At 46.1% G+C, this 27,782-nt stretch overlaps 6 protein-coding genes across 13 annotated transcripts; 2 read left to right on the forward strand and 4 right to left on the reverse strand.

The window, feature by feature from the left end:
- Positions 1-172: 172 nt before the first annotated feature.
- Positions 173-3,275, reverse strand: LOC114855843 (rho-related GTP-binding protein RhoA-B). Its single transcript, XM_029151350.3, has 5 exons — positions 3,115-3,275; positions 2,129-2,286; positions 1,764-1,884; positions 977-1,107; positions 173-895 (listed from the first exon to the last, which is right to left on the reverse strand). Exons 2-5 carry the CDS (start codon positions 2,282-2,284, stop codon positions 722-724), a joined length of 582 nt encoding a protein of 193 aa, XP_029007183.1. The 5' UTR covers positions 2,285-2,286; positions 3,115-3,275; the 3' UTR covers positions 173-721.
- Positions 3,276-4,609: 1,334 nt separating this feature from the next.
- On the reverse strand, positions 4,610-6,586 carry LOC114855840 (cytokine-inducible SH2-containing protein-like). The gene is made up of 3 exons (XM_029151346.3): positions 6,368-6,586; positions 5,982-6,137; positions 4,610-5,874 (listed from the first exon to the last, which is right to left on the reverse strand). Exons 2-3 carry the CDS (start codon positions 6,118-6,120, stop codon positions 5,369-5,371), a joined length of 645 nt encoding a protein of 214 aa, XP_029007179.1. The 5' UTR covers positions 6,121-6,137; positions 6,368-6,586; the 3' UTR covers positions 4,610-5,368.
- A 1,170-nt stretch (positions 6,587-7,756) lies between these two features.
- LOC114855832 (WD repeat-containing protein 82-like) lies at positions 7,757-15,227 on the reverse strand. 3 transcript variants are annotated; one of them, XM_055509226.1, is made up of 17 exons: positions 14,866-15,227; positions 14,682-14,782; positions 14,505-14,571; positions 14,266-14,365; positions 13,915-14,031; positions 13,682-13,837; positions 13,417-13,486; positions 13,179-13,321; positions 10,186-10,359; positions 10,008-10,103; positions 9,827-9,931; positions 9,716-9,730; positions 9,591-9,632; positions 9,390-9,515; positions 9,097-9,247; positions 8,829-8,950; positions 7,757-8,701 (listed from the first exon to the last, which is right to left on the reverse strand). In XM_055509226.1, the coding sequence occupies exons 1-17, from the start codon at positions 15,024-15,026 to the stop codon at positions 8,534-8,536; spliced, it is 1,914 nt and encodes a 637-aa protein (XP_055365201.1). In that variant the 5' UTR covers positions 15,027-15,227; the 3' UTR covers positions 7,757-8,533. The 3 variants fall into 3 exon arrangements, with proteins under 3 accessions (XP_055365201.1, XP_055365200.1, XP_029007169.1); XM_055509225.1 differs by lacking the exons at positions 13,179-13,321; positions 13,417-13,486; positions 13,682-13,837; ... (3 more) ...; positions 14,682-14,782; positions 14,866-15,227 and adding exons at positions 10,451-10,528; positions 11,222-11,545 and having other exon boundaries at positions 10,186-10,364; XM_029151336.3 differs by lacking the exons at positions 7,757-8,701; positions 8,829-8,950; positions 9,097-9,247; ... (4 more) ...; positions 10,008-10,103; positions 10,186-10,359 and adding an exon at positions 12,858-13,106 and having other exon boundaries at positions 14,866-15,207.
- An 11-nt stretch (positions 15,228-15,238) lies between these two features.
- Positions 15,239-17,537, forward strand: rpusd4 (RNA pseudouridine synthase D4). Of its 2 annotated transcripts, XM_041070721.2 has the most exons (7): positions 15,239-15,374; positions 15,670-16,115; positions 16,215-16,422; positions 16,509-16,602; positions 16,696-16,846; positions 16,928-17,025; positions 17,174-17,537. In XM_041070721.2, the coding sequence occupies exons 2-7, from the start codon at positions 15,686-15,688 to the stop codon at positions 17,372-17,374; spliced, it is 1,182 nt and encodes a 393-aa protein (XP_040926655.1). In that variant the 5' UTR covers positions 15,239-15,374; positions 15,670-15,685; the 3' UTR covers positions 17,375-17,537. The 2 variants fall into 2 exon arrangements, with proteins under 2 accessions (XP_040926655.1, XP_029007159.1); XM_029151326.3 differs by lacking the exon at positions 15,239-15,374 and having other exon boundaries at positions 15,610-16,115.
- A 73-nt stretch (positions 17,538-17,610) lies between these two features.
- LOC114855812 (transcriptional regulator QRICH1-like) lies at positions 17,611-23,608 on the reverse strand. 5 transcript variants are annotated; one of them, XM_029151308.2, is made up of 12 exons: positions 23,474-23,608; positions 21,905-22,164; positions 21,747-21,821; positions 21,125-21,262; positions 20,218-21,027; positions 19,771-19,930; positions 19,432-19,586; positions 19,248-19,362; positions 19,067-19,175; positions 18,837-18,988; positions 18,659-18,749; positions 17,611-18,580 (listed from the first exon to the last, which is right to left on the reverse strand). In XM_029151308.2, the coding sequence occupies exons 2-12, from the start codon at positions 22,151-22,153 to the stop codon at positions 18,391-18,393; spliced, it is 2,244 nt and encodes a 747-aa protein (XP_029007141.1). In that variant the 5' UTR covers positions 22,154-22,164; positions 23,474-23,608; the 3' UTR covers positions 17,611-18,390. The 5 variants fall into 5 exon arrangements, with proteins under 5 accessions (XP_029007141.1, XP_055365193.1, XP_029007138.1 ...); XM_055509218.1 differs by lacking the exon at positions 23,474-23,608 and adding an exon at positions 22,742-23,168; XM_029151305.3 differs by lacking the exon at positions 23,474-23,608 and adding an exon at positions 22,925-23,167.
- Positions 23,609-23,668: 60 nt separating this feature from the next.
- LOC114855815 (proline-rich transmembrane protein 3-like) lies at positions 23,669-27,774 on the forward strand. Its single transcript, XM_055509220.1, has 3 exons — positions 23,669-24,563; positions 25,215-25,685; positions 25,780-27,774. The coding sequence occupies exons 2-3, from the start codon at positions 25,244-25,246 to the stop codon at positions 27,438-27,440; spliced, it is 2,103 nt and encodes a 700-aa protein (XP_055365195.1). The 5' UTR covers positions 23,669-24,563; positions 25,215-25,243; the 3' UTR covers positions 27,441-27,774.
- The last annotated feature ends 8 nt before the right edge of the window (positions 27,775-27,782 follow it).

Below are 27,782 nucleotides of genomic sequence, written 5' to 3' on the forward strand. Positions count from 1 at the left end.
TATCCTTAATTCCATTTCAGGCATCTGTAAAAAATTCATTATCTGTTGTTTTTTTTATTGGTGAATCAGTTAAACCGTTAAAGCTGTGAAGGTTTAGATTGAGCCCTGTCTCTATTTTCCATTCAATACCTTTAGTGGGTCTGTAAATCTGTGACTAAACACATATTACAAATTGTCAAGATTCTTAGAAAGTAATTTATTACACAAAACACTACGTTTCCATTTGTGTTTTAACAAAATGAGATTCCAGTCTCGTTGTGCATGTAATAATGCACAGAGGATTTGTTTATGAAACACACAAACAAATTTTGACTTCATGTGTGCTTCAGTTTGTCAATATAATTAAAAGGACTATGGGGTCACAGTGTACAGGTACTACACCCTGGCCATGAAAACATTCCTCAGATCAGCAGGCAGGGATTAAGCACTTAACTGTGGTTGGCAGGTCAGGCAAGAGGTCCCCTGGCTGACATAGTACATGTTGTTAAAGGTTGCTTCTTTATGGCAAATTTACTCATGTTAAAAGTATAAAAATGCATTTACATAACCCCAAAATTGAATACTGACAGAACCTGACTACTTTTGCTTAAGACAAAAAAGTAAAAGCAATACACCTTTAGTAAAAACTGGGGAGAACAGTCTTTTTTGTGGGTGTGGTTGGGGGTAGGTTTGACCTAATGCTCCTTCTTTCCCCTGTTGGAAGCAGTCCTCATGCCCCCATTTACAGTAGGACGCATTTATTGCTCTTCTTCCCCCGCCGGGCTTGTAGTGCAGCCCTGGTGGCCATCTCGAACACTTCTCTCACGCCATCCTTTGTTTTTGCTGAGCACTCCATGTATCCGAAGGCACCAATCCTGTTAGCCATGTCCCGTCCATCCTCTGGCTTTACTGGTTCCTTAAGAAAATGGTTAAGTTTAAGAAGTGTTCCTTCACTACAGTAGGAGACTGTAATATTGTGTGTGCTTTAATATTTTACCTGCTTCATTTTGGCGAGCTCCCTCCGGGTGTGCTCATCGTTACGCAGGTCTTTTTTATTTCCCACCAGTATTATGGGAACATTTGGGCAGAAGTGTTTCACCTCAGGTGTCCACTTCTCAGGGATATTCTCTGAATGATTGACAAAAGATGCAATCAGTGACAGGTTGTACATTCACATTAAATAACCATATTTTCTTTATCAGTTTGTGTGTGTATGTTAGAGTAGGCAACACTCTGAGAAACATCTGTAACAGTGGAATCTTAGCCTTCTACAGAGCACTTTGGTTTAGTTTCAGTCTTAATCGGTCTTTGGGCGGACTCAACTGAAAAATGAGGAGGTGCTGCTCTCTTTTCCTGTCTGCACTTATAACTGACTAGTAGCACAATTATGAATATACTCATGAAAATGAATAACTCTTTGCATAAGCACTTAATTCAAAGCAAAAATCATCTATTATTGACTCATGGTTTGCTCTACAAAAGAGCCCAAGAATAAAAAATACCCAAAGCATTTGTAAATTTAGTACAAAATCTAGAGAAGCGATAAAACACTCAGATCTGGAAGTCTGAAAGGTACAAACAAGTGGAAGAATCACCAGAATGAATCATCTCCACAGAAAGCGTAACGGACTTATTAGGCGAATGTGATTTAGTGTTTCTAGCAACCTCCAGTTGGTCTTGTTTAACTCTGTTTACCAGACAATTGGAACTTTACAAAACTATGTAATACGCCCACATTTTTTACATAAATCCTTAACATGTCAGAGGGTCTCATTACCACTTACCAAGACTGTCAGGACTGTCAATGGAGAAGCACATGAGAATGACATCAGTGTCTGGATAAGACAGTGGACGCAGTCTGTCGTAATCTTCTTGGCCTGCCGTATCCCAGAGAGCCAACTCAACCTGCCACAAATGTTTAGAGGTTATGAACCAAATGAAGCAATGCCACATTCACTGCCAATGTGTGCAGACACACTAATATACGGTTCTTAGACATGAAAAAAGCATTAAGATTTCTGTCAAAAGCCAGACTAAATCCACCAATCCAATACACAAAAGCAAAAAGATATATAATTGAAATTTTAACTTTGTCATCACTACAGGTGTTGTGTTCCACAAAAATCTATCACCAAGTCACAAAACATACCTGTTTACTATCAACTTCAATGTCTGCAACGTAGTTCTCAAACACTGTGGGAACATAGACCTCAGGAAACTGGTCTTTGCTGAACACAATGAGCAGACAGGTCTTTCCACAGGCTCCATCTCCCACTATGACCAGCTTTTTCCTGATTGCTGCCATTGCTGCAAAAGAAAAGGTTACATTTGAGCCATTTAGAAGAACTGGGATATTTATGAAGACAATTCATGGCATCCAGGCATTGTACAACAATTACTCGCACGAATCTCGTGAGAAACCGTGAACTGCTAGTAACCTTCAGCTGTGTTGACACAACGCTAAGGACGTTCAAACCAACACCCGAGGCAAACTATTATTTTATTTAGTTTTCTGTTGTTACTGCAACACAAAGGTTAAGGGTCCGTGTTTTAGAGGACCTTGGCTTGGATTTTGCAAAACATGAACCCTCTTCCATGATCATACATACCCGCTAGTGTTTCTGACCCAGCCGGTATCAAGAAAGACAAATTAAATTTCCCCCTAAACACAGCACACCGTTAACACGCTGCTCATCGCCACGAACTGCTGCGGTGTCTCCTGACCTAGAACTTATCTCGCTGGGAGGATGCTCTGTTTACAAAAGGCTTCACGCTAGCTACTGCCGCTAGCGTTAGCCGCTAGTGCGCTAAGAACCCACCTTTATGGCCATATTCAAATGTGTTTCAGAAAACAAGCGCGATATTTACCACATCACTAATGTGACACCATAGTGATGTTAACGGCATCTGTCTTCATACTCAAGCAAACCTCGCATTTTCCCTTTAATCAAAAACCGGTACGGCCAATTAGCTAGCAACCCAGGTTTAGCTTAGCCTAACGGAAGTCAATGCGACTCAATAGTTTCGTTACTTAAAAGATAATACAGGTTGAGAAAACATATTCAACAGTTGCCGCAAATGAAACAACATGACCACACACCAGCTCAACCAGCCACACACATAACGCTTTCCTACCTAGTAGTTGGTGTAAAAGCTACTGAATGTTCTCCAAGTAAGCTAACGCCGAATCTGTGTGGCCTCCTCCCTGACTGCGCTGCTGCTGCTGCTGGAGGATTAACAGGATGGAAGCGAGGAGGAGGGGGACGGTAACAATGCGCCTAGAACATAAGGCTTTATGTTAGGACGGCATCGCAGTAGTGTCTGTGCTTCATATGCGGCGTCAGTGAGCATGCTTAATGATCAGTAGTAACGCTTTTAATTTTCTTTATGATAGAAAGTGTAGACTTTAAAATGTGTGTGGCAAAGGTAATTAAGCAGCAAATTAATTAACGTAATTAAAGTAATGGAATTATAATAATTATAATAGTAATGGAGTTCTGTTTTGAAATATACTATAGATTTGTTAGTATAAAAAAGTATAAAAGTATAAAAGAAAATAGTGAAAAAATACAATTAAACATGAAACACAATCAATCAATAAATCAATCAATCAATCAATCATGAATCAAGCAAGCAATCAATCAAGCAAGCAAGCAAGCAGCCTGTTCCACTCACAGCCAAGGCAGCAGGGGGCCCCATTTACACCCTGTTTGTCCACTACAGTCTTGCAGGGTGTGTTCTTTACTTTAAATGATAAGGACTTGAAGAACTAACAAAAGCTTCACAAAAGAAATATTATACACACTATGTTAAAAAACTCATCCCCATGAAATGTCATAGGAAAAGCATTTGTTTAACTAGTAAAAACAGTTGCTTTAATTCAAGCAGGATGCCATGCCCTCATGGATATACCACGGAAACAAAAGTAAAGCATTTAAATAGTATACAAGCATTATTGTCATGTGTCAAATATAAATATGACAGTGGACAGGACACCAAAATCAAGTAAAACAGGATGGGTCTAAATCTGTGCCGTCTCATCAGTAGGGGACGTTGTCATATTTATTTAAGACAATAATCTCTGTCCATATCATCTTAAATTGTGGTTTGAAATTCTCTGCAATTTTAAAAACAACCAATCAAATTACACATTTCATTGAACGTATTATACATATTGTATAAGTATTTTTTCACTGTGGTATTACTAACTTACTCCGAACTGAATACTTTGTCCAACACCACATCTGCCTGAAAATGCAGCGATATCAGCTACAGCCTCATACAGTTGTTCAATCACTGGTGTTGCTGACTAAATATGTATGCTTTAGAATAGTGGTAGGTCTTGTAATGTTTCACATTATTCTGGGAAATGACTTTTACATTTTAGAAGGTTGTGGCAGAGACAGACATGCAGAGATAGCCTGTTCTCAGCTGGTGCAGCAGTGTATTAATAACTGCAGCTCTTACTCTAATCCTGATAAGAGGCTTTCTCAGAGGCTCAGTTGCACCTCGTGGAAACCAACTCAGGCCTATTTCTGTGAAAAGAATAACACTAATATGTCACATTCATCAGCACAAGTGACCAGCTATTCAGCGGCGCAAACGAAGAGACCTTGAAGCAAAGGCAAAGCATTTCTGAGGTCTTTATTTCGCTGAAACCCACAGGCACGTATGAACATCTTCGGGGAATAGAACCTGTTTGTAAACAGATGTCCCTTACAGTAACTGCTGACAGCGTTTTCTATGAACAGGCTGTGATAATTATTCTGGGAAGGGTCGTTTGACAGGGCGTGTTTTACTGTTATTTGGCTTTGTTCATTAAAAAAGACAGTATCCTGCCTTTAAGTTGATCTTTTGAAAGATTTGCCACCCACGTCTGACCCATCTGACTCCAGCGGAGCATCAAACCTGTATCCACTTTCAAACCGGTGATAACGTGGGCTTTGAACGTACCGTCAACCATTTCTAGTGACGGGGTCATGACAGTGACACAGACCTGTTGGCTCAGCCCCGGTTCACTGGGTTCATTGATTTCACAAAGAGTGAATAAACATTTCTCTTGGCAAATGACCCGCCTTGCAGTGGGCTCCAACCAAGACAAGACAGAAGACCACAGAAATTATGATGTGCTGGGGCTGTTTTATAGCAAAACAGACACCACTAATCTAACAGCAGGCAAAAACCCCTCTTACTGGTGTTGGTAGGGAAAATACACAGACATAAAATAATTTACAGTCGCTGAAACTGATATAAAAATATCACAGTAGTAAAGCGGAGTTCATTCACGAGAAGTGAAGTCACATTGAGGTTAATTGTCCTTAAACCTCTTGTCCGTGTTTCCTGGTGAGCCCGGCTGTCCAGGATCTGCAGCGTGGGCTCAGACAGTGTGTCATATGAGGAACGGGTAGTCCTGCAGGAAACGCCGCAGAGGCTTCGGGAGAGGCAGCCGCTCGGGACACTGCGTGTGCCTGTTGATGGTGAGGCGCACCAGGTGCTGCAAAGTCGGGAAGGCTTCGGGTTTGAGGAGGGGCTGCATCAGTTTTAGAGGGACGCCGCTGCCTTTCGTGGGGCGCCGGACGTGCTCAGGCTTTGTCTTACGGCGAAGGTCGCCGGACGCCGGCTCCTGCGGTATGTGGCCCGAGCCGGTGTAGTGCTGCAGGAGGCTGAGGACATCTGGGAAGGACTGCAGCTGAGGGCAGCCGGGGGAGATGGAGTCCAGCCAGAAGGCGCCCCTGCTGTACTCGATGCGCACACTGGTGGGTCCACAGCAGGTTTTCACTGACAGCGCCAGCATGTACTGAGGGTGGCTGCTGTCCCGCAACAGGAACGTGCCCTCAGACTTCGTCAGCAGAGCCTCCCGAGCTTCACCCGCCGAGATGGAGCCCCAGTACCAGCCTGTGATCAGACGGACGGTTGATTCTCCGGATTTATTAAAGCTTTTTGAATAATGTCAAACAGCTGAATGTCCTACTGTAAGGATGTAAAATGAGCGTCTTGTGTACCTGAGGTCTGTAAATACTGTAAGGTGGTGGTGATGCAGTGGCGGTCCTCTGCTGGGTCCCAGGGTGGAGGAGTGGGGTTTGGGCAGCAGGGATCTCCTTGCTCCTCTGGATGGAAAACTGTCTCCGGCTGGGCGACCATTTCTGACTGAAGTGAACCTGTAAAACAAAGAAACAACATTTCTGCCTTTGACGTTAAACTGATTATTGTCTTTTACCCAAATACTCTGAGTAAAAGCCAGATGACAACAATTAGTAAAATACTGATAAAATATTAAAAAATCTAAAACAAAACAACAATAACAACAACAACAACACTAATCTATAAATTAACTAATTTACATGTTCTAAATATCTGCTATAAAAATGTACACAGGTAATTTACTTACCTTGTATTAAACAGAAACATAAAGATTACAAGCAGCTGAATAGGTCATAATCCAGCAAAGTCCAAGATGAAATAATGAGATTTGATCTGTGAATATTCCTTATAAAAATGCGAGCAGAGCTCCATGTGTCCTCTATAAATAACAGTGAGAGACTGAAGCTGTGCGTGTCCGTTTTATTCAGTAAACCGCAGGGCAGAAACAGCTCAGTTCAGTTTGGACTGACAGAGGTTCCTGGAATCTGTTTCCCAGAAAGGTTTTGTGTTTCAGCGCCTGCAGTGGCAGACGCGCTCCGTCAACACACAACACATCCTGTAAGGATTTCAAAATAGTCCTCACCCCTGTTACGAATGTTAAGTGTATGAACAAAGGCTCAGAGGTTCTCCTGGATAAAAGCAGTTAGTTAAAATGATGCATCACAATATGGGGAGTACATACATTTGTCTTGACTGACAGGCAAATGAATTTTGGGTACATGAATACGATGAAGTCGTGTTTAGGGAAATTGCATTGCAAAACAACAAAACAAACTTTGTTAAAAGTACTTTTTAAGCATAGAATTAGCTGGAATTAAAGAAAATAAATACACAATATGAATTCCAAACTATATCAAAATATATCTCATAGTTTTACATTAGGACCAATTAAGTCTTATAATGATGTTATATTTGCGTATAATCAAACTTTTTTACAGTAGATACAGATGTTTTAATAGATGGTTTATAGAAGCTTATATCATATTTTAACTATACTGCCCAGGGACTATTCTATGGACATTTATGCGCATGAGCAGCTTTGAGGATTTATTTTGAAAGCATTACTTTCTGTAGATTCAGGTTAATGCTGTGTCTTGATATAGCTGCGTGCAGTAGTGTTTCCAAGCATTATACACAGAATATAATAGTTTTATGTAACTGAATGGTTGTATGCACAAAAAACCATTACTCTAACAGATTGAAGTCCAGTCACTAATTACTAATTATGCCTCTGTATTCAGCACAATCTTAACTGAATTCTCTTATTTTATGTGGTTGCCCTTGAGGAAAAAAATAATCATATCAATTTACTGAACTGAATTATGTCAGAGGTCAGGATGTGGCTCATTTTGGCCCCAGCAATTCCCATGTACAGAGATAATGACAAAAGTGCAATTCAGCTCTGACTGTGTTTCCAAGAAAAAAACAGCGTTTCCTGTGAGGTATGAAAGCAGCAGAACGCACAGCTGAAGGCTTCTGAGTAGAGCACCTTCCTGGAAAACACACAACAATCTGACCTCTACTCCTGAGCTGTGATCCCTGCTGCTGCTGCTGCTGCTAATGGCCCGCACGGCGATAGGATATCACACACAGCCACAGAAGGAGAGGCAGAGAAAATGACACTAACACAAGAGAATACAGAAAATATTTTATTGTGGGACTGTGTAAAACAACAAGCCTTCGTCAGACACTGAACGTGTGCCTGAAGAAGACAACTGTAAAAGTGGTGCGAATGAATTTACACGTGGTAAAGAGGGAACAATGGGCACAGTGTGGGCCGATTACTGGCAATTATAAAGGACAATGCACCCTAAAAGAGACAACTCCCAGTGATCCTGATTCGATTTTTAGTGGTCAAAAATGTAAGAAAGTCATTTCCCAGACGGAAGCTCAGACAGAAGGCAGCTCAGACGGGAACTCGTGCCCTCAGCTGTAGTGATTGGCAAATTTAATTTAGTTAGAAGCCTTCTGCTCGATGTCAAACCTCAACCTCAAGCTTTGGGTCCTCACCTGTGTTTAACATGGGCTCCCGTCCTCCTAAACATACAGTATGTAACGTGTTAATATGACCCCTATTAATAGACAGTTTTTTACCTGAGGTGTCTACTGGTTGCCAGACTTCACTAAATCACTCTTCCCGTCCAAAAACAGCACTCATAAGATCACACTTCACTATTTTAGTACATGCACCAGTTAGGCAAATTCAAATATAGGGTGTTAACCAGCAAGTTTTAAAAATGTGGGAGGGTTTCATTACCAATAAATATTATTAATTTACAACAACCGGTTCCCTTTACAGTCACATAATCCCCATGTTAAAGGAAGAAATAGCTAGAAGCTAAAGAGTAAAACAGTTACATCATAGATGTTGGCTCACTTTGCCTCTGTACTTTTATATACGTGTGTGTGGTGTCTAACTTTCCTCTCCGTTCTCCCCGCCACCCTTAATCAGTCGCTTGTTGCCCCTTTTGCCCCCCGGTCCACGGGGCTTGGCGAAGGCCTGCTTTAAGGTGTGCTCCATCGGGTGGACCTCCTCGTACAGGAAGTCTTCTGTCAGGCCATCGCCGCTGTCTATCTCCATCTGTGGAGACAGGAGAATCAGTTAACATCCTGTGTGTGTGTGTGTGTGTGTGTGTGTGTGTGTGTGTGTGTGTGTGTGTGTGTGTGTGTGTGTGTGTGTGTGTGTGTGTGTGTGTGTGTGTGTGTACCTTTTTGGTGACCTCCAGCTGGTAGTCTCTCTCCACCTCATCCAGTAACCTGTTCTTACAGCTGGAGTACAGCATCCTTTCCTTGATGCTGCAGGTGTATCCAGGCATTGAGTATATGAACACTGGAAGAGGCAAGAAGCCTTTAGTTGGGCAGCTGGGAATATTATTTATTATTATTATTATTCAATTCCTATGAATTATGCCTCTCTAAAAAATTGAAGAATCACAGGAAACGTGTAGTGTAGCACAGCACGCGGTGAGTACGGACCCAGCGCCTCATGCATCTGGCCCTGATGGGAATGTTTGAAGACGAAGAAGTGGTATCTGGGTGAGTCTGTGGGAATCCTGTAGGGAAGCTCGCGGGTCTCTGTGGGTTTGGTGTGAACCAGCTCAATGGTCTCTTTCTCAACATCCAGCCTCTGTGACCCAGCACATGCAAACCAGCGCAGGTTAGTGGTCAAGTCATGCACAGCGCGTTGGAAAAACAGCTGCTTACAGCTGGAGACGTGCGCTGGATGCTACAGCGCACGCGGTGTCTGTCCGTCAGCTGTCGGGGCTCACCAGCTGTATGTAGTTGATGCGTTTCTGCTTGAGTTGCTGCAGGGCTCGTTTGGCCTCTTCCTGTAAAGGGAACGCGAGGCCCTGCAAGGCCTGCGCCCGCTTGTCTAGGCCGAACTCCATTGTAACCTGCGGTGTCACAGTATGAGAGACTCAGGAGGACGCAGCTCATAACCGCACGTACGTGCACAGGACTGAACCGACCTTGGCTCGCGCGGTTGGAGTCCCGATTCGCCTGCGTTCATCCTGTGGGAACGCGAGAAGGTTTTCACATCTGTTCTCATGCACAAACGCTTGAATTTGTATTCGAAGGGAAGAAATCTACAAACCCATACAACTTTTTCCTGTAGACAAAAATAAAAAAACACAAGATGAGTACAAAACAGCCACACAACATATGCCGCTATGGTGCGTTTATAGTCCTCGGACGGGTCCTTCACCTCTGTGACTTTGATTCGTTGTAATTCCTGCTCGGCTGCTGTGAGTGGAGCCGGGGACGAGTGAGAGGACATGTGTCGGAGGTAACCCTGGAAGCACACGTCCTCCTGCAGAGACACAAACAGGGCCGTCACCGGCAGCAGCACGATTCATACTCATCAGTGACTGAGGTTCACGTCTCACCTCCACCGTGCCAAACATTTCATCCCTGATGTGACCTCCTCCGAACTCTTTCTTCAGAGTGGCCCGTGTTGCTGCGTACATCATCTTCTGCCTCACCTGTAACGTGCGACATGTCAGCGGCCTTTAACGCGTGTGAGCCTTATGCTTAGCTGTCAGTAACCTGTCACTGAAGACATACTGGCGACTGGTCGGGCGACCAGGCGATGAAGAGCCACTCGTATCCCTGTGCATTCTGGGAGTCGAGGCGGTAGAGGACGTAGCAGGGCTCCTGAGGCACGAGCAGAGGAAGCAGGAAGTGATCGTAGTCCTTGTCCCAGCTCTGTGCAGGTTCTCTGCACGAGTCCAGCACCAGCTCCTCTGCAGATAAAATGGGCGTTAGCGAACCGATCTGTGTCGTTGAATGAGCCAGGTGATTTCAGAGGTGGGATACAGCTCAGGCTCACCATTTCTGATGATGATCTTCATTATTCTGATGACGCCGCCTCTCGCTTGAGCCAGGAACTCTTTCAGCTCAGATGTTGCTGAAGTAACCAGATATAAGACAGGCAGTCAGAACTGAGCACGAGGGCTTGACAGCAAGAGACACAGAGTTGGGTAAGTGAGACTCCGCTCCACACAACATTTGATCCACTGCCAGGTACTCACGCCGTCACCTGAAGTGACTCACACTTCAACATATGCTTGAAACAATCGCTGTCAAACTTCAGTCTGAGGCTCCAAACAACCTCATCGCCCTCTAGTTTTACAGTTGGTTCTGCTGACAACTAGATCTAGCTGTTTGTGAAGCTCCTTCCTTTCCTCTCACCATGGTTACCAAACACAGCGGCCTCATAAATAATGGAAGATCAGGTGAGAAAGGTGAGAGAGGTATGCTTCCGCCAACCTACACTCCGATTACCAGGCGCCATAAAACACAATATCTGTAGCTGCTAAATACTGTTTCAGACGTTTACAGTCTGAAGCTGTTATGGCGTCAAACAGTAGATGTGCAGGTTTCACTGTCCATAATTGGTAAATGTGGATTATTATAGAAAGTAAATGATCTTTGAACATACAACAAGAAAAAATATCTGAGCAGAGTAGCTGATAAGATGCAGTTAAAAAGAAGTTCAACTTAATAAGCACTGAAACAAAAATTTGAACTAATTTAAAGGCAGCTACACTGAAACAGCCCTTAACTGTATTAAAAAAAGGTTGCAGTGATGTGAACTTACCAATAATTCCAGTTTGGTGTGACATCTTCTGGCAGTCAGATTTCACTGCTTCACACGCTCCTGCAGCAATGACCAGGTCCAGGTCTGTGTCCTCGGTCTCCTTGCTCAGCAGGTAGGATGCCTCCGCTGATGGCAGACAGATGGACCAACGCGCACTAGTGACATAAACGCCTCGAGGGTGACTCGGGAGACTCCTAACACTTGAAATACAATCTGCGGAACTTTGGCTGATGAGTAATAACGTGCCTGTCAGTGGATATGCCACCCCAGCCTCTCTGCGTATCGATGGCCACCACTTGGGCGGAGATGCGTCTGCCGGGTCAAACGCCGTCCTGTGTCCCAGCTGTGTAGAAGTCCACTGCCGGTGACATCACGCTGTCAGTGATGACATTTTATTATTCGTTCGCATAGGGCGGCCGATCTGCTCGGGCTCAAGTTCCAGCCACCCGGTCACGGAAATGTGACACCAACCAAGAATCTCACCGCCACATTTCAACGTTTGTGCCTGGACCGCAAGGTAAATGGGAGGTTCAGGTATTTGTGGTCAGTAATTTTTGTGCATATTGACAATGGTGTGATAAAAAATTATTTAGATGATGATAATGACACTAGTAACCCAATAAACACCTGCACACATTCAAATAAAACACTTTCATTTTATTTTATTATGAATTTACTTATGGAAGGATACAAATACTACTCATCAAGTCTGTAACTTCCTGGAAACAGAAACACCACCCAGGTCACGTACGGTGCACACGCGGTGGATGGGGCAGTTTGTATAGGGAGGCTTCGCCTGGTAAGGATCTGATTGCCAGTTCCTTAAACCATCACAGCTTATCTCTCAGCTCCTTAACACACCTTTTGTGGCCACACACAAACCCGGAGGTGGGTGAGAGAAAGAGAAGTGTGCACCTGTGAGGTTACCAGTGATGGGAATCATTCATTATTCACTCACACAACCCAAGCATCTATACATTATTCAACAGAGCCCCCAGTCCCTCCTCTGCTTCAGGGAGAAGCAGTTTACGTGAAAAAAAGGAAAAAGCGCCATTCATCAAACTGATCAACTTTTGTGTCCACAAATTGGTTTACTGAATGCCTGAGCTTCTTCTTGCACCTTTTACTTTGAGTGAGCTCATACAGGTGATGTCATCGCTGTGAACTAGCAACAGATCCATTTGTAAAGACTTCAGAGCATCGTTCACTGTGTTTACATTGTCAAATCTGTTTTGTTACATAGAAACGCCTGTCCTATTTATTGAATATATATATTGAAATGATCACATAATCTTCTCTGACCAGTGAAGCTAAGCACTGATGTTCATCAAGGTGAGGTTACCTGGATGTTAACTATTGCGTTTATAATCTACACCAGCATTGTGTAAACAATCGTCTCTAGTTAACTCATTAAAAACCTATTTGGGGTATGAGGAGGTGTAGGAACACGTGTTACATCTGCAGGGTTTACGTAGGTTTAACCTTCCTCAGTCTGAGGAAGCTACTTCATGCAGTGGTGAAATGTTTTATACCTGAAGGGAGACGTCCAGGTTCCATGATTCATCCTCCATTTGACATTTAAAGCAATCAAAAGTAAATTAGACAGACCAATAACCAATAACATAAGTTACAAATGTTCTGTGTTTAAAATAGTTTATTTTAAAAAATGTTTCAAAAAAATTATGTCATATGAGCACTTGGTAAAAATACAAACCTGAACTGAGTAAAATCAAGTTTTTAAAAGAGGTATGTGTGAAACAGCTGCATCAAAGTCAAATTAAAGCAAATAGTGTTATGTCACGAGGTTCTGATGAGACGAGCAGTTCAACGGGGACTCGCGCTGGCAACACTGCTATGAGTCATCGACACACGGGAGCCAAAACGTCTGTTAGGAGAAAGAGGCAAAAATCAACGCGGTGCTCAGCCGCCGGTCTGTTAGCGCGTTAGCCCGTCTCACCATGTTAGTGCAGGCGCTGGCAAACGTCATGTATCTGGGATTGAACTGCAGCGTGTTGATGGGTCCGGTGTGCTTCCCGTCCAGCACGGCCACCTTCATCCCGCTCTCGGTGCTCCACACGTGCACCCTCCCGTCCTCCGAGCCTGCACAGCAGCACAGCAGCACAGCCGTTAACGCGGTCCTGGCAGCATCATGTCACGGGCAGAGCCAAACGTGAGGCGGCGTTAACCCAGCTCACCGATCATGACGAACTGGGAGTCAGGAGTGAAGCAGGCCTCCAGGGTGACCCCTCGGCTGTTGTTGTAGCCCTTGAATGAATGATGAAAGCCTTTAGCCACAGAAAATGAATCCTACTTCTCCCAACAAGATGAGAGATGATCACTGTAGACGAACTGGCAGGTACATTCACCAGTATCATGTTAGCATGAAGCTAACATGATCTCATCATGATGTAAACAGATGAAATTCAGTAGCGTAGTAACGTTACAATGTGTGTCTCTCACAGAAAACGTGTGCAGCACAGATCCACTGAACGCATTGAGGACACGGATCATCCCTCCATTTGTAGAGATGAGAATCTGTTTCCCATCGTTACTGAACTTGAGTCCGGTCCAGTCACAGGCCCGGTTAAACCTCGTCTCAAAGGAGGCGAATGGACCCTGTTTGCAGAAGGATTTACCACATCAGAAGAGATTTAGAAGAACTGGACGAAGACCAACTTAGATTTGGCTTTTACCTTGTCAAAAGCACGGAGGTCGTATAATTTGATGGCCTGCGATTCCACCCCTGCAGCAAATATCAGCCCGTCAGGGTCAAAGGAACACACAGGCTTCCCCAGCGGATTGGTCAAACCCTGAGACACAGACACACAAGAACCTTCACATGAGAAAGGACAGATCTGAGTGAAGAGGCTTTGGAGACACCCAGTGGAAGAGAACTGGAAGAGTGGCAGCTAATAATATATGAATATCACCATAGTGTGAGTAACGCCTCCAGTCCAGATTAAAGTCAGAGCAGCTGTACATGGTAATTGTCCATTTGAGTAACTGCCGACAGACAGTGGAGATATTTTCCAGAACACACACACCTGACAGTCTGGAGAACGCAGATCCCAGATCCGGATAGTCTTATCCAACGAGCCTGAGATAAACATATCACCCACCGGGGACATGGAGAGAGCAATAACTCTGAAAAACATTCAGACAAAGACACCAAGTGAAATTTATAGACGGATGGTAGCTTTTTAATGTGAGGTGCAAATGTGTCTAGAATGGGGTTCTAACATCCAGATGTTCAGGTCAGGTCCAGGTGGTCGCACATACTCACCGTGCAGTGTGACCTGGGAAATACCTGATGTACTTGTTGTCAGCGAGTGACAGGTACCGAATGGTGTCTGCAACGCAAACCAACGAGAATTAATTTTAGTTCTGAAAGCTGAGCTGAGGGCACGGGCTCGGTGGTTGCGTGCTGCTGACGTCCACGGCCACGGGGACGTGAACGCACCGTCCAGTTTGTTGGAGCTGTAGATCACAGTCTGCGTGTCTCCGTGTGTGTAGCGGATGATGTCTGCCCCATACTTCTTGCTGAACAACGTCCGTTTGGGTCTGATGGGAGACGGAACAGCACCAATCGCGCGTGACCGTCTCAGAGCATTGGTACATGCACACATTCATGTCATTATGTTTACCTCCCCTCCCGTATGTCATATAACACAATGCAGTCGTCGTCGCTGCTTGATATCGCATTCTCCCCGTTTGGACTGTAGTCCACACAGTTGATTTTCTGAGAGTTTTCTCTGTACGTCCTGGCAACTCTGAAGCTCCGTAACACGCTGTCCGTGATCTTCATGTCTGCGGCTGCGCTCGATTCAAATAACCAACAGGCTGCGCCCGAGCTAATTGCGCTGTTTGCTTTACACTGACGGACGTCTGAGAGTCATCCTGCTATGTTTTACAAGCGTATCCCTGAAAACAATTCAATCATTACATTTTACAATAGGACAACAGCACACCTACGCTGCAATGGCTCGAATTGGAATAAGGTGAGATTGGTTTGGGTCTCACTATCTACCGAGAGGGCGGTGTCCACAGAAATCACAATGGCTGCAACGGACCGGGGTGTTGTACTGTAAAACGAGCACACACAAAAAGAGGAAACAGCGACATGACACAGGAAACTGTTGTGGAATACAGTCCGGTATGTAACTGTCCTACTCGTAAAATGAATTATTATTTTAAATTGTTTACATAAAAGACATACTGTAGCTACATGCGATATAGTTCTTCCTTATATTTTAGGTTATTGTTTAATGTATTGCTTTTTTAATTTTGCATAGCCCTCTGGTATATTCTATTTAAATATTTTATTAACTGTATATATAAACGTATAAGAGTTTGGTACTGTAATACAGTTATAATCTATTTAATAATATTTTATTCTGAAAAGCCCGACCCGGATATGATTTCATGGTACAAACAACGTGGTTCCTCAGTTTGTGGGCGCTTGACATGTCAACACAAGCTTCAATGTACGCAACGATGAACGTCTGCTGGAGAACCGCCTGCGGAGGCGACTGGAGCTCCGGCCTCAACGCGCTCCTCTCCCTTCAGCGGTGTCTGCGGACGGCACCGTCCTGGGTCCGGGGTCGGTCCGCCGCCGCCAAACACGCTCCAGGCTCCGACGCGGCAGAGAAACCCCGGCTCAGAGCCATCGACCTGGCCCGGGCGGTGCAGCGGGAGAAGGCCAAGTCTCAGGCGGCGGAGGCGCCGAAGGACGCGATGTCCCCTCAGCAGAGGAGGGTGTCGGAGCTGAAACAGTTCAGTCAGCAGCTGCAGCACGTTCACCCCAACGTGTTGGCCAAACACCTCCACAGAGGCGTGTTGTACCAGGACCAAGACCTGGTGGTCATCAATAAACCCTACGGTGTCCCTGTCCGAGGTAACTATATGGTCAGATTGACAGGAGCCTGGATATGTTGCAGCACAGCAGGACTCCCACTTACAGGTGCATTATCTGAAAACCTGTCTCGTCTCTCAGATGACTCTGGAGCCATATCTATTTCCTCCGTGCTCCCTGTCATCTCCATAATGATGGAGGGCAGGAAGGCCCGGTCCGGTTCTCAGCTGCTGCCCTGCGTGGGTCTAGAGAAGGAGACGACGGGCGCTCTTCTGCTGGCCAGGAGTGAAGAGGCGGCGGAGCACGTCCTCAGCCTGCACAGAAACAACCAAGTGCACAAGAAATTCTGGTGAGACACGCAAGTGTTGGTGAACGGTCATTTGACTGTTTGCTTTGAGACTGGGAGGAATTCTGACATTTCTGGCTTCTCCACAGGGTCGTCACGGTCGGCGTGCCTGTGCCGTCAGAAGGCGTGATTGACATTCCCATCATAGAGAGGCAGGTCTCAGGCCCTCAGCCACACTACAAGGTACAGACACCTCATCTGTGTGTAGTAAATTTACTAAAACAACGCAGATTGCTGCTCTGTGTGGTTTCAACACTTCTCCCATATACGCTGCAGATGGCGTTAAGCCCCGTTTACAAAATGAACGACGCAGGCAACGGCGTGACCAAGGTCCGATCCCATCGCCAAGCCAACTCTGCAGTGACCAAGTACAGGGTCCTGGACAGCAGTAGTGGTTGCAGCCTTGTGGAGCTCCAGCCTTTTACTGGTAAACGTTTTCATCTTCAGTCAGTCTCTCTCTTGGCTGAGCAGACACTTCACATGCATGTCTGTGTATGCGCCACCGTAGGAGTGAAGAACCAGATGAGGGTCCACATGGCATTTGCTCTGGGGTGTCCCATTCTAGGAGACCATAAATATTCCCACTGGAGCAAACTAGCACCACAGGTAAAATGTTTTTGCAATGCACAACAGAAGCACAACAAATCTGTCTGTTGACCTCCCACTACTTAAAACGTCCCTCATGGATCCTGACGATCCCACTGTGGCCCTGTCTCCTCTTTCCCAATAATTAAAAGAACATTTATCCACACAGAAATTGCCTGAACGCGTGCTGGCAAAGCTCGGACTGGAACAGAGCAAGGCGCGACACGTTCCACTGCATTTACATTCACGACAGCTGATACTTCCAGGAACCAGTGAAGGGGACATCAGTGTGTTTTGTCCGCTGCCCAAATACTTCACACAGACGTTAAAAAGACTGCATTTAATCCTTGATGATGAAAAATATAAATAAGGCACGCTTGGTAAACTCTGATCCTACATTGTGTGTGTGTGGGGGGGTGTATTTAAATGAAATAGTAAAACCTTTATAACAGATATTTTGTAAGTTTGTCAAAGACTGTAAATGGACTGCAGTGCTATAGAATTCATTTTAGTAATAAAATGTATTACAGCTATGTCAGTGTTGTTAATTCAATTTCTTTGGCAATACATGTAGAGTTTCATTTCCAAAGACAACACAGCTATAAATACTTCTCATGTTTGATTTACTTGACACTCTTGATACAAGTAATATTGTGGATTACCTGTATATCATGTTTAATAACCCTACTATACATATATACATACAGGAAATTGGTAAAAATCCTTGATGGGTGTCTCGATCGCTAACACTGACCTGAGAGAAATGTCTCCAATCTCTTGAATGACTACAACATAGCACTTGACTTTGAATGTTGAGATTCTCCTCACTGAGCCACAGGCATATTGTCACTTTTGAAAAGAGCAGGCACAAGTTCTTCAACTCTGAACATATCAATACATGAATCAAAATGCAGTACAAAAGAAAGTTGTGAACCACAGTCCCCGTAATTGTCCATTTACATGTTTCATAATGGGACCTTAAAACAGGGAAAACGGTTTACTGCCTCTGAGGTTAAAGAGGTGAATGGTTAAATATTCCATTATCATATTAATGAACCTCTACAGGAAAATGTAGCTCCTCTACTCAATTCAGAGCAGCAGTGCTACCACTTAATCACAATCCAGCAGTTCAGCGACTAAAGTTAAACTTAATAAAACATTTTACAGAGAAGATGGCTTAAAAAGGTAGTTGGAAAATAACAGTGCACCAAACCAGATGAAACACAATTGAAAAAGAAGATAACCTGGAGTGCAATCACTCCTCAAAATGGTCGATTCTGATCTCCCCTTTTGTTTGAGATGGTCTGAGGTCTAGAGTCTCAGCTGGTACTGCATAGCCGACAATCAGTGACCGACTTGGAATTGGTTCCTGTCCGTCCTTTGGGTTTAGCCCACGTTCTCTGGATTAATGCCGATGACTTCCTGGATCTCCCGAACCACAATGATGCGAGCCAGCATGCGCTCCACTTGCTGACTCGTTAGGGGCTGAGATGAGTACCACATTGGGCTGTTGGGTGCGACAACAGGCTCTGGAGTCATGTAGTATGCATCACTACGCCCTTTAATGCTCTGAGGACTAGCGACAGATGAGAGAGTCAGTGAGAAAACGTTATAATTAAGTTAACTTGGATTATACAATTCGAGTGCTACTCACCATTTGAAGAGGTAGAAGTCATAAAGTTTAATGGGGCAACGAAGAGGATTCTCCGGATCTTCAACCTGTTCTTCGTACATGTCGTCGGTTCCTGAAAAGAATACACACAAGAAGTCAGCAACAGGAACATCTGCTGCTGAACAGCAAGACTTCAAAATAAAGCAACTGTAGCAAACACCTTTTTGTCCAGCGCTGTTCGGACCTTGTCCTTTGAGAAGGCGGATGGTTGTCGCTTTGTCCTTGTTATTAGTGGGGTTCTTCCGCGCGTGTCTTAACACCTTGGAGAAAGCTACTTTCATGTGCTGCTCAGGTGTTAAGAGGCGGAAAAACCTGTGACAAAAAGCATTTATTTAATCACGCATTATTTCCCTCAAAGTATCTAATACAGCAGGTTTAACGGTAACTTACTTAGTGTTAAAGTACATTAGAGTTGTGAGCAATGTGGCAGGTGAATGGGCCCCGAGCTGTTTACACTCCCACAACATCTCCTCAGTCACATGACTTGGAATAACATAACCTAAAACCAAGACACGTAATTAGCTGCTGAAGGGTGTTTTGTTTGTTTATTAGTAATTGCTGATTCTCATACCTAAAGGATGAATACTGGGTTTCCATCCATCCAGGATTTTGTGTAAACACCCACAGAAACGTTCGTAATACGGATCAGAGAAAATATCATCCACGCGCCCATTTTCTGAGAGATACTGTAAAAGGAAAAGCATCATTACCATCTGACAGACTTCTGGCATACGTTGGAGCGGCTTGACACCAACCTTTTGTATGCACAAGAAGACATAATATAGAACATCAGGAGCAAATTGCTGTTCTTCCTGTGCTCGTGCCTCCTGTGTCATCAGGGAAAGACCCAAGTTTAGCTCCGCTACAGCACTGGACACCAAGTCTTCTTGAAAACGTAGAGGCTGACGACCTGATGACAGAAGAACAATTGTTGTTTTTATGCAATATGTAAATACCTTGTTTGCAAAAGTAGCAATACTAAAAAAAAGGCAACGCATGAGGAATGAAAGTAAACCTGCAAAAATTAGTGGTTGAATATATACAATGACTCACTTATTTTTAAAAATGCATTACAATGATTATAGCTCACTTACGTCCTATAGGTGCCAGCTTTGTCTTCTCTTGTTTACTCAGCTCTGTGTTTTTTCGATTCACCCAGAGACGCCAGACCTCCAGGCCCTCCTCTGGCTTAAGACAGACAGGAACCAGAATCTCTGTAGGTGGTTCCGCATGATCCTCTGTCTCTGCTTGACCCTACAACAAATAAAACTCTCAGCTTTCTGGGAAAGTGGACTGCAAAGGTTGAAGTGATGATCACAATATGAACGCTAGGCTAACACCCACATGTATTTACAGGCTGCTGCTATCTGTAGCTTTGAGTTGGAAGATTGCATGCACAGGTATTTTTGTTTAATTTTTAATCACAACAAAAGAATTTAATATGATGTTTAGTGTATTCGATGCACCAAGCACTTACCTAATCTAGCACTGCTGTACAGTACATGTGTATTTTAACTGAAAGACAAAAGTTGAGGTCTAACCTGCAGATGGAGCTGCTGTTCCTGCCCCTCTCCTCCTTGCTGTTGACTTGGGTCCCATATGTGCAGCGACTGTGTAGTGTTGTACGTCCCTCCAACAGTCTGCACTGCCAAAGGGATGTGAATGTTCCCATTCATGAACTGTGCAGGGAAAAGTGTCTGTACTATTTCTTCCTGTGTCCCAGTGGAGGCTGACTGTAGATCTGCAGACCTTGATGTGGAACTTGGGGACAATTTGTCCTTACCGTTGGTAGTGGTAACTTGCACTGTACTGTACGTCTCCTGTGGTATGGCAATGTGAGTTACACCCTGCTGCTGTGGAGTGGAGTACACAGGGATGGTCCAGGTCTCCCCTGTGGGACCTGTGATTGTTCCTGTGGTGCTATATAGTTGAGCACTGTCCACTGTGAGCAGATCTGGCCGTAGTGAGACGTAGCTTTGCTGTTGTCCTTGAGGAATAGTCAGAACTGTGGCCACCTGCTGGCCCTGTGGAACAGCATATGAAACAGCTACAGGCACATCCACCTTACGCTTCTTAGCAGGCTGAAGAACTGTTGAGACAGTGCCCCCCCCCCTTTCTGCCTCCATGAGAGAGCTCTGTTGCTGCGAAGGAGACATGGCCTCGATGGCCTCTATGGTCTGGATCTGGATCTGTTGTCCACCTTGTAGCTGAATCTGTTGACCGGCCTGAAGTTGAATTTGTTGCCCTCCTGGCAGCTGAATATGCTGCGTCCCTTGTAGCTGAATGTGTTGACCACTTGACAACTGGATTTGCTGTCCCCCGGTCACAGCCGCTACCAACTGTGCTTGAATCTGAAAAAACATCAAGCTTTGTAGAAAAGCAGCTCGAATGCAACACATGCACGAAATCGACACGGTTAAAAAAATGATCCTGAAACTGATACTGTACCTGCTGTTGCAGCTCTTCTGTGAGTTCTCCCTCGTGGACAAGTTGAGCTGTTGAGATTTCCTGCAGGTCCTGTTGTGAAGGAGAGGTCACCTGAAGAACCTGGTTAACAGTTTGGCCCTGTTGTTCCTGAATCTGCACCTGGCACAAAAGAAGCATGAAAAAGAACAGGTCACAACAAAAATTTACATGTATAAACAAGGTTCACAAACACACCGTGACTCTATAACAAAAATGAGTTTAATTCCAAATTAATCGAAAATAAAATATGAACATGTGACAATAACAGATTTAAAATCAATCAGTGAGAATTCGGCCAAAGAAAGAAAAATTCCTCACATTTAGACATTCGGCTTTTACTAAAAAAAATATATTACAGTAATGTAAAGACATGTGGTAACAAAAGTCCAGCAGCACAGAGATGATGAGTGACTAATCTCGCATTAATGTTTAATCACACAACCAAGCAATGGGGAGAGTGCAGCGTACCCCAGAGTGACAAACAGAATAAGTGAGATTGTTCGAGGGTGCATTATGAACATACGAGTAACAAAATATGAATGATTAAACATTTCCCCTATCTGTCTCCTGTACTTTCAACTTTATAATAGTGCAATATACACACCTGCACTTGGAGTTGCTGTTCAGACCCTTGATGCACTGAGAGTTGAGGCGAGATCTCTCCCGAGGTCACCTGGACCTGCCACAGAACACGTTCATATACATAAGAAGCGCGGCAGATGCCACCAACATCCCATCATAACAGAAGGTAGAGACTCTTACGGGGCAGGCCAGCTCCAGGAGGGACCCGGCCACCTCTGTGCTGTCTGTGTAGACACAGCTGGCGTCCTGCTGCTGGTAGACCAGGGCTGTGGTGGCGGCCGCGCCTCCCTGCTGGCTGAACTCCTGCAGCACCTCTGGGCCTTTGGCGAGGGAGTCCAGGAACTCCTTCATTCTGTGCTGAGGCACCGTGCGGGCCTTCTGCCGCACATATTCATCAAACGAGACCACCCCGCTCTCTGGCTCGTTCATTATCACTTATCCTGGACAGACGAGGATGGACAGTCACCAACCGGCCGACGCGCACCAATACATTCAGACCCACGTGCACCATCACGCAGACGTGTCATGGAAAACACCCACGATTTTAAAAGCACGACACGAGGAAAAGGGTTATTTAAATCACACTCGGATCAAAGTGCACGTTGGCATCAGACACAGCTGGGTTTTTATAGAGCACGTTAACAGTGGCCGAATCTAAATGTGGACAACCACTGAGCCGAGTTATAGCTTCGTAGAGCTTTTGATAAAAGCAATCGCCACAATGTTTACAGGACGTTTTACAAGTGCTGTTGACAGTGTCTACGCTGTAGCAAGACGTTAGCATGTTAGCTTTACAGTGTTAGCATAGCCCTGTTGTCACAACCCATATAGATAGTGGGTTCGTGTTCAGTCGTATTTGTGTCCGTCATACTAATATGTAGTTGCTATTGTATATTACTCAAACAAGTGGCATAATTTGTCCCGATACACTTTAACATGCGTTAAATCAGCAGTCCGTTAATTTCCATTAGCTACAAGATGCTAACTAGCTAGTTCTACTGTTAGCTAGTTAGCTACCTCGATGGCTCCGGATTCTGTCATGCTACCTTAAATAAAACGAAATCCTCTCCTTTCCGCCAAGACACGGCGTTTAAAACTAAAAAGGCGATAAACGTCCGACGGCTACCAGCGGCGTGCCGTTCACTTCGCTACATAGCGCACGTAGCCGCAGTTCGTTCACGCAAACAAAGCTGTGATTACAGTGCGATAAAGGTTCGCGAGCGGCGACGGGCTCTCTGACGTCCGCTTGTCTCGGGGTGAGATCCAGGCTGGTCCGGGTGTCAAACAAGTCCCCCCCGGTGCCGGCGAAGCACTGCTGCGACCACACACCACACGGCAGCGCGCGGAGCCAGGAATCCACTGTTTATCCACGGCGATAAACAATGACGGAAGTGGAGGCCCCTGAATCGACGCGATGCCTCCGCACACCGTTCAGCGAGGCAGCGGCCTGTTAACACGTCTGCCTGCCCACAGCATGACCAGCACCTGCAGCAGCTGCCTGGAGTTACACCCATGCGCGCGCGAGCGCAATCAGCGCCCGTTGCTCCGCTCTGTAATAAGAGTTTGGGGCCAGTTTGTGTGCACGAGCATGAAACGCGGCTGGAACGCGGCCTTTCAGGCAAATATTAGGGTTTCTGTTGGTGTGGTTTGCGTTGCATGTCATAAAAAGGGCCGAAGAAAGGTGAAGTTTGTGCGTTAGTTCAGTAAAGAAACGCGCGTCTGTAAAGGCAGAATATCAAATGAACATACCATTAAACATTGTGTTGGCATTGAGCTTGGCGGCCGCCGGTCGCTATGATGCACAGGACCATTTACTGTTTTGGGGAAAGTTGGCACCGTGGCCTCATTTTGTTGACCGGCTCCTCATCGTGTCACCACCACCACACTACTAACCCACACAGAGCTCTGGCCACGGCTGGGAAACATTTGATTGCATGTGCCTTTAACAAAGTCTAACTTCCCCAGTCTGCCTTAAAGCGCCAGGCGTGTGTCGCTGAGAGCCTCCCCCTGTTTGCTCCACAACAAACTGCCTCTCGCCCTTCTTAAGGTGGCCCAGGACAGATGTACTATGAGCATAGGCCATGTCCTGCGCACATTGGACACGAAAGGGTTAATTCCCACACTCACTGTACTATTTAGGATTCTGTAAAAGCTGCTAATATGTTGCTGGAATTTATACACATAATTGTATGAATGGTCACCACTTGTAGGAAACAATGAAAGTGGCACATGTGTCATTAATTGCTGCTAATAATATGTGTGATCCATTTGATTTGCTTGGTCTTGTGAAGGGTATTTCTGAAGTATAAGCCTGTGAGTGGCCATGAAAGACTACTACCGTGCTCGTGTCTGTTTGGCTTCACATTGTCACTTCATGTGACTTTGGGCCACACTAAGAACCTTATTTTAATCCTTTGGAGAGGCGATTTACCTTCACACAACTGTTGTAGGGAGACACAGGTGCCGCTTGTCAAGTTGTGTTAAGTTAATTATATACAAAAGGTGTTTGTCTCCCCAACAGCAACACAAAAGACAAATACCAGGAATATATTTATGAGAGTGTTTGTTTCAGACGCAGCCTCTGGCCCCTGGTTCCTGTTCGCTCCATTCAGAGGCGATGGGTGATGGGAGGCTGCCAAGGAAGCAGCCGGTGCATAATGAGAATAAGGCGTCAGCTTGAGGCTCACTGGCTGAGAGCATGTCTGCAAATCCAGCGTGTTCAGCCCTCCCTGTGGTGCTCTTTGACTTCAGGAATCAGACGTTACACACTCGTCCTGCAGCCCGACAGGGAGCGCTGCCCATGGAGAGCTGAACAGAAGCAGGACCCAAGGATTCACAGGTGTGTGACTTTCATTCAGCGCTTAGCTTTCTGGTGGGAATTTAGTATTATAGCAGGGAAACATTTGACATGTTTTGGTATTTTGCTGTGAAAAACTGTTAATTAAAGATAAATTATATATATTTTAGAACTTTTTGTTGAGCCTGCAGTTAGATTTGGATAAAGAGCAATAAAAATAAATTTAAATTCAATTGTAAAAGTAAATTAATACAGCAACTGTGTGGTTAAGATGAAACATGATAAAATTATTATGACGTATTTCATTCACGGTGTTTTCATTGGTATCTGAGCTGCATCATGGCCCTAGGGACACAGACAGATCAGACAGGCTCATGCTTTGCGTTTGCCAGGCTGTGTTGTAGTTTGGTTGACGCTGAGCACACGCATATGTTGTGGAGTGTGACATCCACTGGATTAAACCGAGGAATGATTGCTCTATTGGATTAACTACCTGTGAATCTGTGTGACTCTTCAGCCGCCACCTGACCTGTGAAATCACTGCAGGGTCAACCTTTCTTAATTATGGACTAGACAGTGAAATGATAACCATACACTAACCATACATATACTGCGTTGAATCGCAGTCTGGGGAGCTGTTTTCTTTGTGTCTTGTCTGACTGGTGGCTGCTTTTCTCACTTTTGGTTCTCCAGGTGGTGGTGTTCAGCCGACGCAACCAAAAATGGGGCATTCCTCCGTGCTCTTTTTCACTTTGATCGTGTCTTTCATATCACGTGGAAGCCTGGTTCAAGCCACACATTCGCTGGACTCTGACTCGGTGCGAGTCCCTCAAAGTGCAGGCGGGAAGGCTAATGCCAGCAGGGACCTAATCCCCCTTTCAGGCCGGGCCGAGGGCAGTGGAGACGCTGTCGACGGGAGGACGTCACACATCGACACTGAGCCGGCCGGCGCTGGAAGCACAGCTGGAGTCACATCTGCTGCTTCGACAGCACTTCCTCCACAGCGCTCACGGGGTCACGATCAAGAACCTGACAAAGTCAATAGCTCCGTCGCTGGACGTGCTGAGTCCAGTGCAGAAGAGGCTGTGATGGAGGGCAGTCCCACTGCTGATGAACCAAGAGAGGAGAGTCCTCCATCAACAGTGAACGACGACTTCCCAAGTGGTAAATAAACGTGTGATGCAACCTTCTGATCCTACTAATATATAATATATATAATATATAGAACTACTATACTGCCATGTTCTCCGTCCCTCAGGTGGGGAGAGGCCTGTACGTCCCGTCCAAACCAATGCGTCCGCTCCCCTGAGCAACCAGAACACGTCTGGGCCCGGAGACCCGTGCGTGCTCGGTCGCCGGCCTTGTGTGGTCCCGAGGACCTTCAACGGCACCAGTCTGCTGTGGGACGACATGAGTCGCACGCTGGCGTTCGCCTGGGAGCTGCACGTCTTCGGCTCGGCCGGCCTCTTCCTCCTCGCCGCCGTCCTGGCGTCTCTGGGCATGGCCGGCGCCTGCGCCTGTCCCCGCCCCCTGTGCGACGCCCTGACGGTGGCCAACGGCCTCCTGGTGACGGCCGGCGCCCTGCGGGGGGTCCTCCTGCTGCTCGACCCCTACGGCACCCGGCAGGTGCTGTCCCGCGCCGCGCTGGCAGCCCTCCACAACGTCCCCCTGCAGCTCCTCCTGTGGGCGCAGGTCGCGCTCGCGCTGGTCACGCTGAGGGAGCTGAGGCTACTGCCTTTTCCCCTGAAGCTGCAGCGCCCGTGGGTGGTGGGGGGTCTGGCTGTATCACACTGCGCGCCGTTACTCGTAGCGGACCTGTACGCGTCAGCCTGGACGCCCGCCCTCCCTCTGCTGCTACAGACCCTCTCCCTTTGCTGGGGTCTCCCGTTCTGCATGGGGATCCTCACGAGGTCTCTGTCTCACGCACACCCCTTCTTCAGGTCCTCAGCACCTCACTGGGTTCCTTCACAGAGGACTGAGCGCAGGGCGAAGCGGGTGACGGCGGTGTGTGCCTTCTTTGGGGTCCTCTGCTGCAGCGTTCACATGTACAGCCTCCTGTGGCTCTACGGGCTTCTGGGGAACTGGAGGCGCTTCGGCTGGGGCTGGTGGCTCAGTCAGTTTTGGGCCAGGATCCTGGAGCTGGCCTGGGGATTCTCTTTGCTTTTTCTGGGATCCTGGGTTTTCTGGACTCCCTCCAGGAGCCATTCAAAAGGTGATCAGTGGCCGGGCAGAGGCGAGGTGTCTAAAAGGATGGACGGGAAAGGCTTGTGGGGGAGAGTGTTGGCTGGTTTGAGGAGGGGTCCTCTAAGAAAATCAGAGAAGACCTGGGAGGATCTGATGCCAAACACCTGGGCAAAATATAACCTGTCCAGAGCGGGAATCAGCAACAAGGTGATGTGCCCGTACGATGATCATCCCTCCATCATCATGGCGGGGCACACGTCCGATCCTCTCAGCAGCAGCAGCAGCTCTGACCCTCAGGCTGCTCTGCTGTGGCAGAAAGTTGGCGAACGCGAATGCGTCCTGTCACTCATAGAGTTCGACATGCGGCCGCCCTCCCCTATTAATCTGAGGCGCAGCATCGACTACGCCCTCCATCGCGGGCAGCTGGTGGCAGGGGGTCTTTTCACCACCCCCCCTCCCTCCTGGACCCACACCTTGGAGGCAGACAGCGCGGATGGAGACGGCGGTCCCGCATTGCCTCCAGCCTACGTCGGCTACAGGTGGATGCTGGACGCCGAGCCTGTCGCTGCATCTCTGGACCGTGTCCAAACCAAAGAGCCACTGCAGCCGCCCGGCGCTTTGACTGATTACACCGGCAGCATTGGGTCCCCGTTCTTTGGAGAGGAACTGGGTTCAGTGTTCTCAGCATTGAGGCTCCAGCGTGACTGGCCTGATGAGGACGTCACAGACCTCTAAGTTCTAACTTCACACTCTAGATCATCTGAGCTTGATTAGACGGTAACGCTCATGCAAAACATGGCCTCGGCGGATTCTACATCCAATAGCACGATAGAATCGGAAGAATTTAGAACTGCACAGCTTTCCATGTTGGTTTCATGTAGGAAAGAAGTGTGATTGTGAACCCTGACTCACGAGGATTCACCAGTGCAGCGATGTTTACGTCTACGCCTGTGTGCAGGATAGACCACCTACACCCATTGTCCTGCTAGCATCAAATGAGTCTAGTAACAAATGTAACGTTTATGGATATTTTTACTGTGTTTGTAAATAAAAAAATAATTTATTTGAATTGTCTGT

Source organism: Betta splendens, chromosome 5 (genome assembly GCF_900634795.4).
Source record: "Betta splendens chromosome 5, fBetSpl5.4, whole genome shotgun sequence".
NCBI classification, from domain to species: domain Eukaryota; kingdom Metazoa; phylum Chordata; class Actinopteri; order Anabantiformes; family Osphronemidae; genus Betta; species Betta splendens.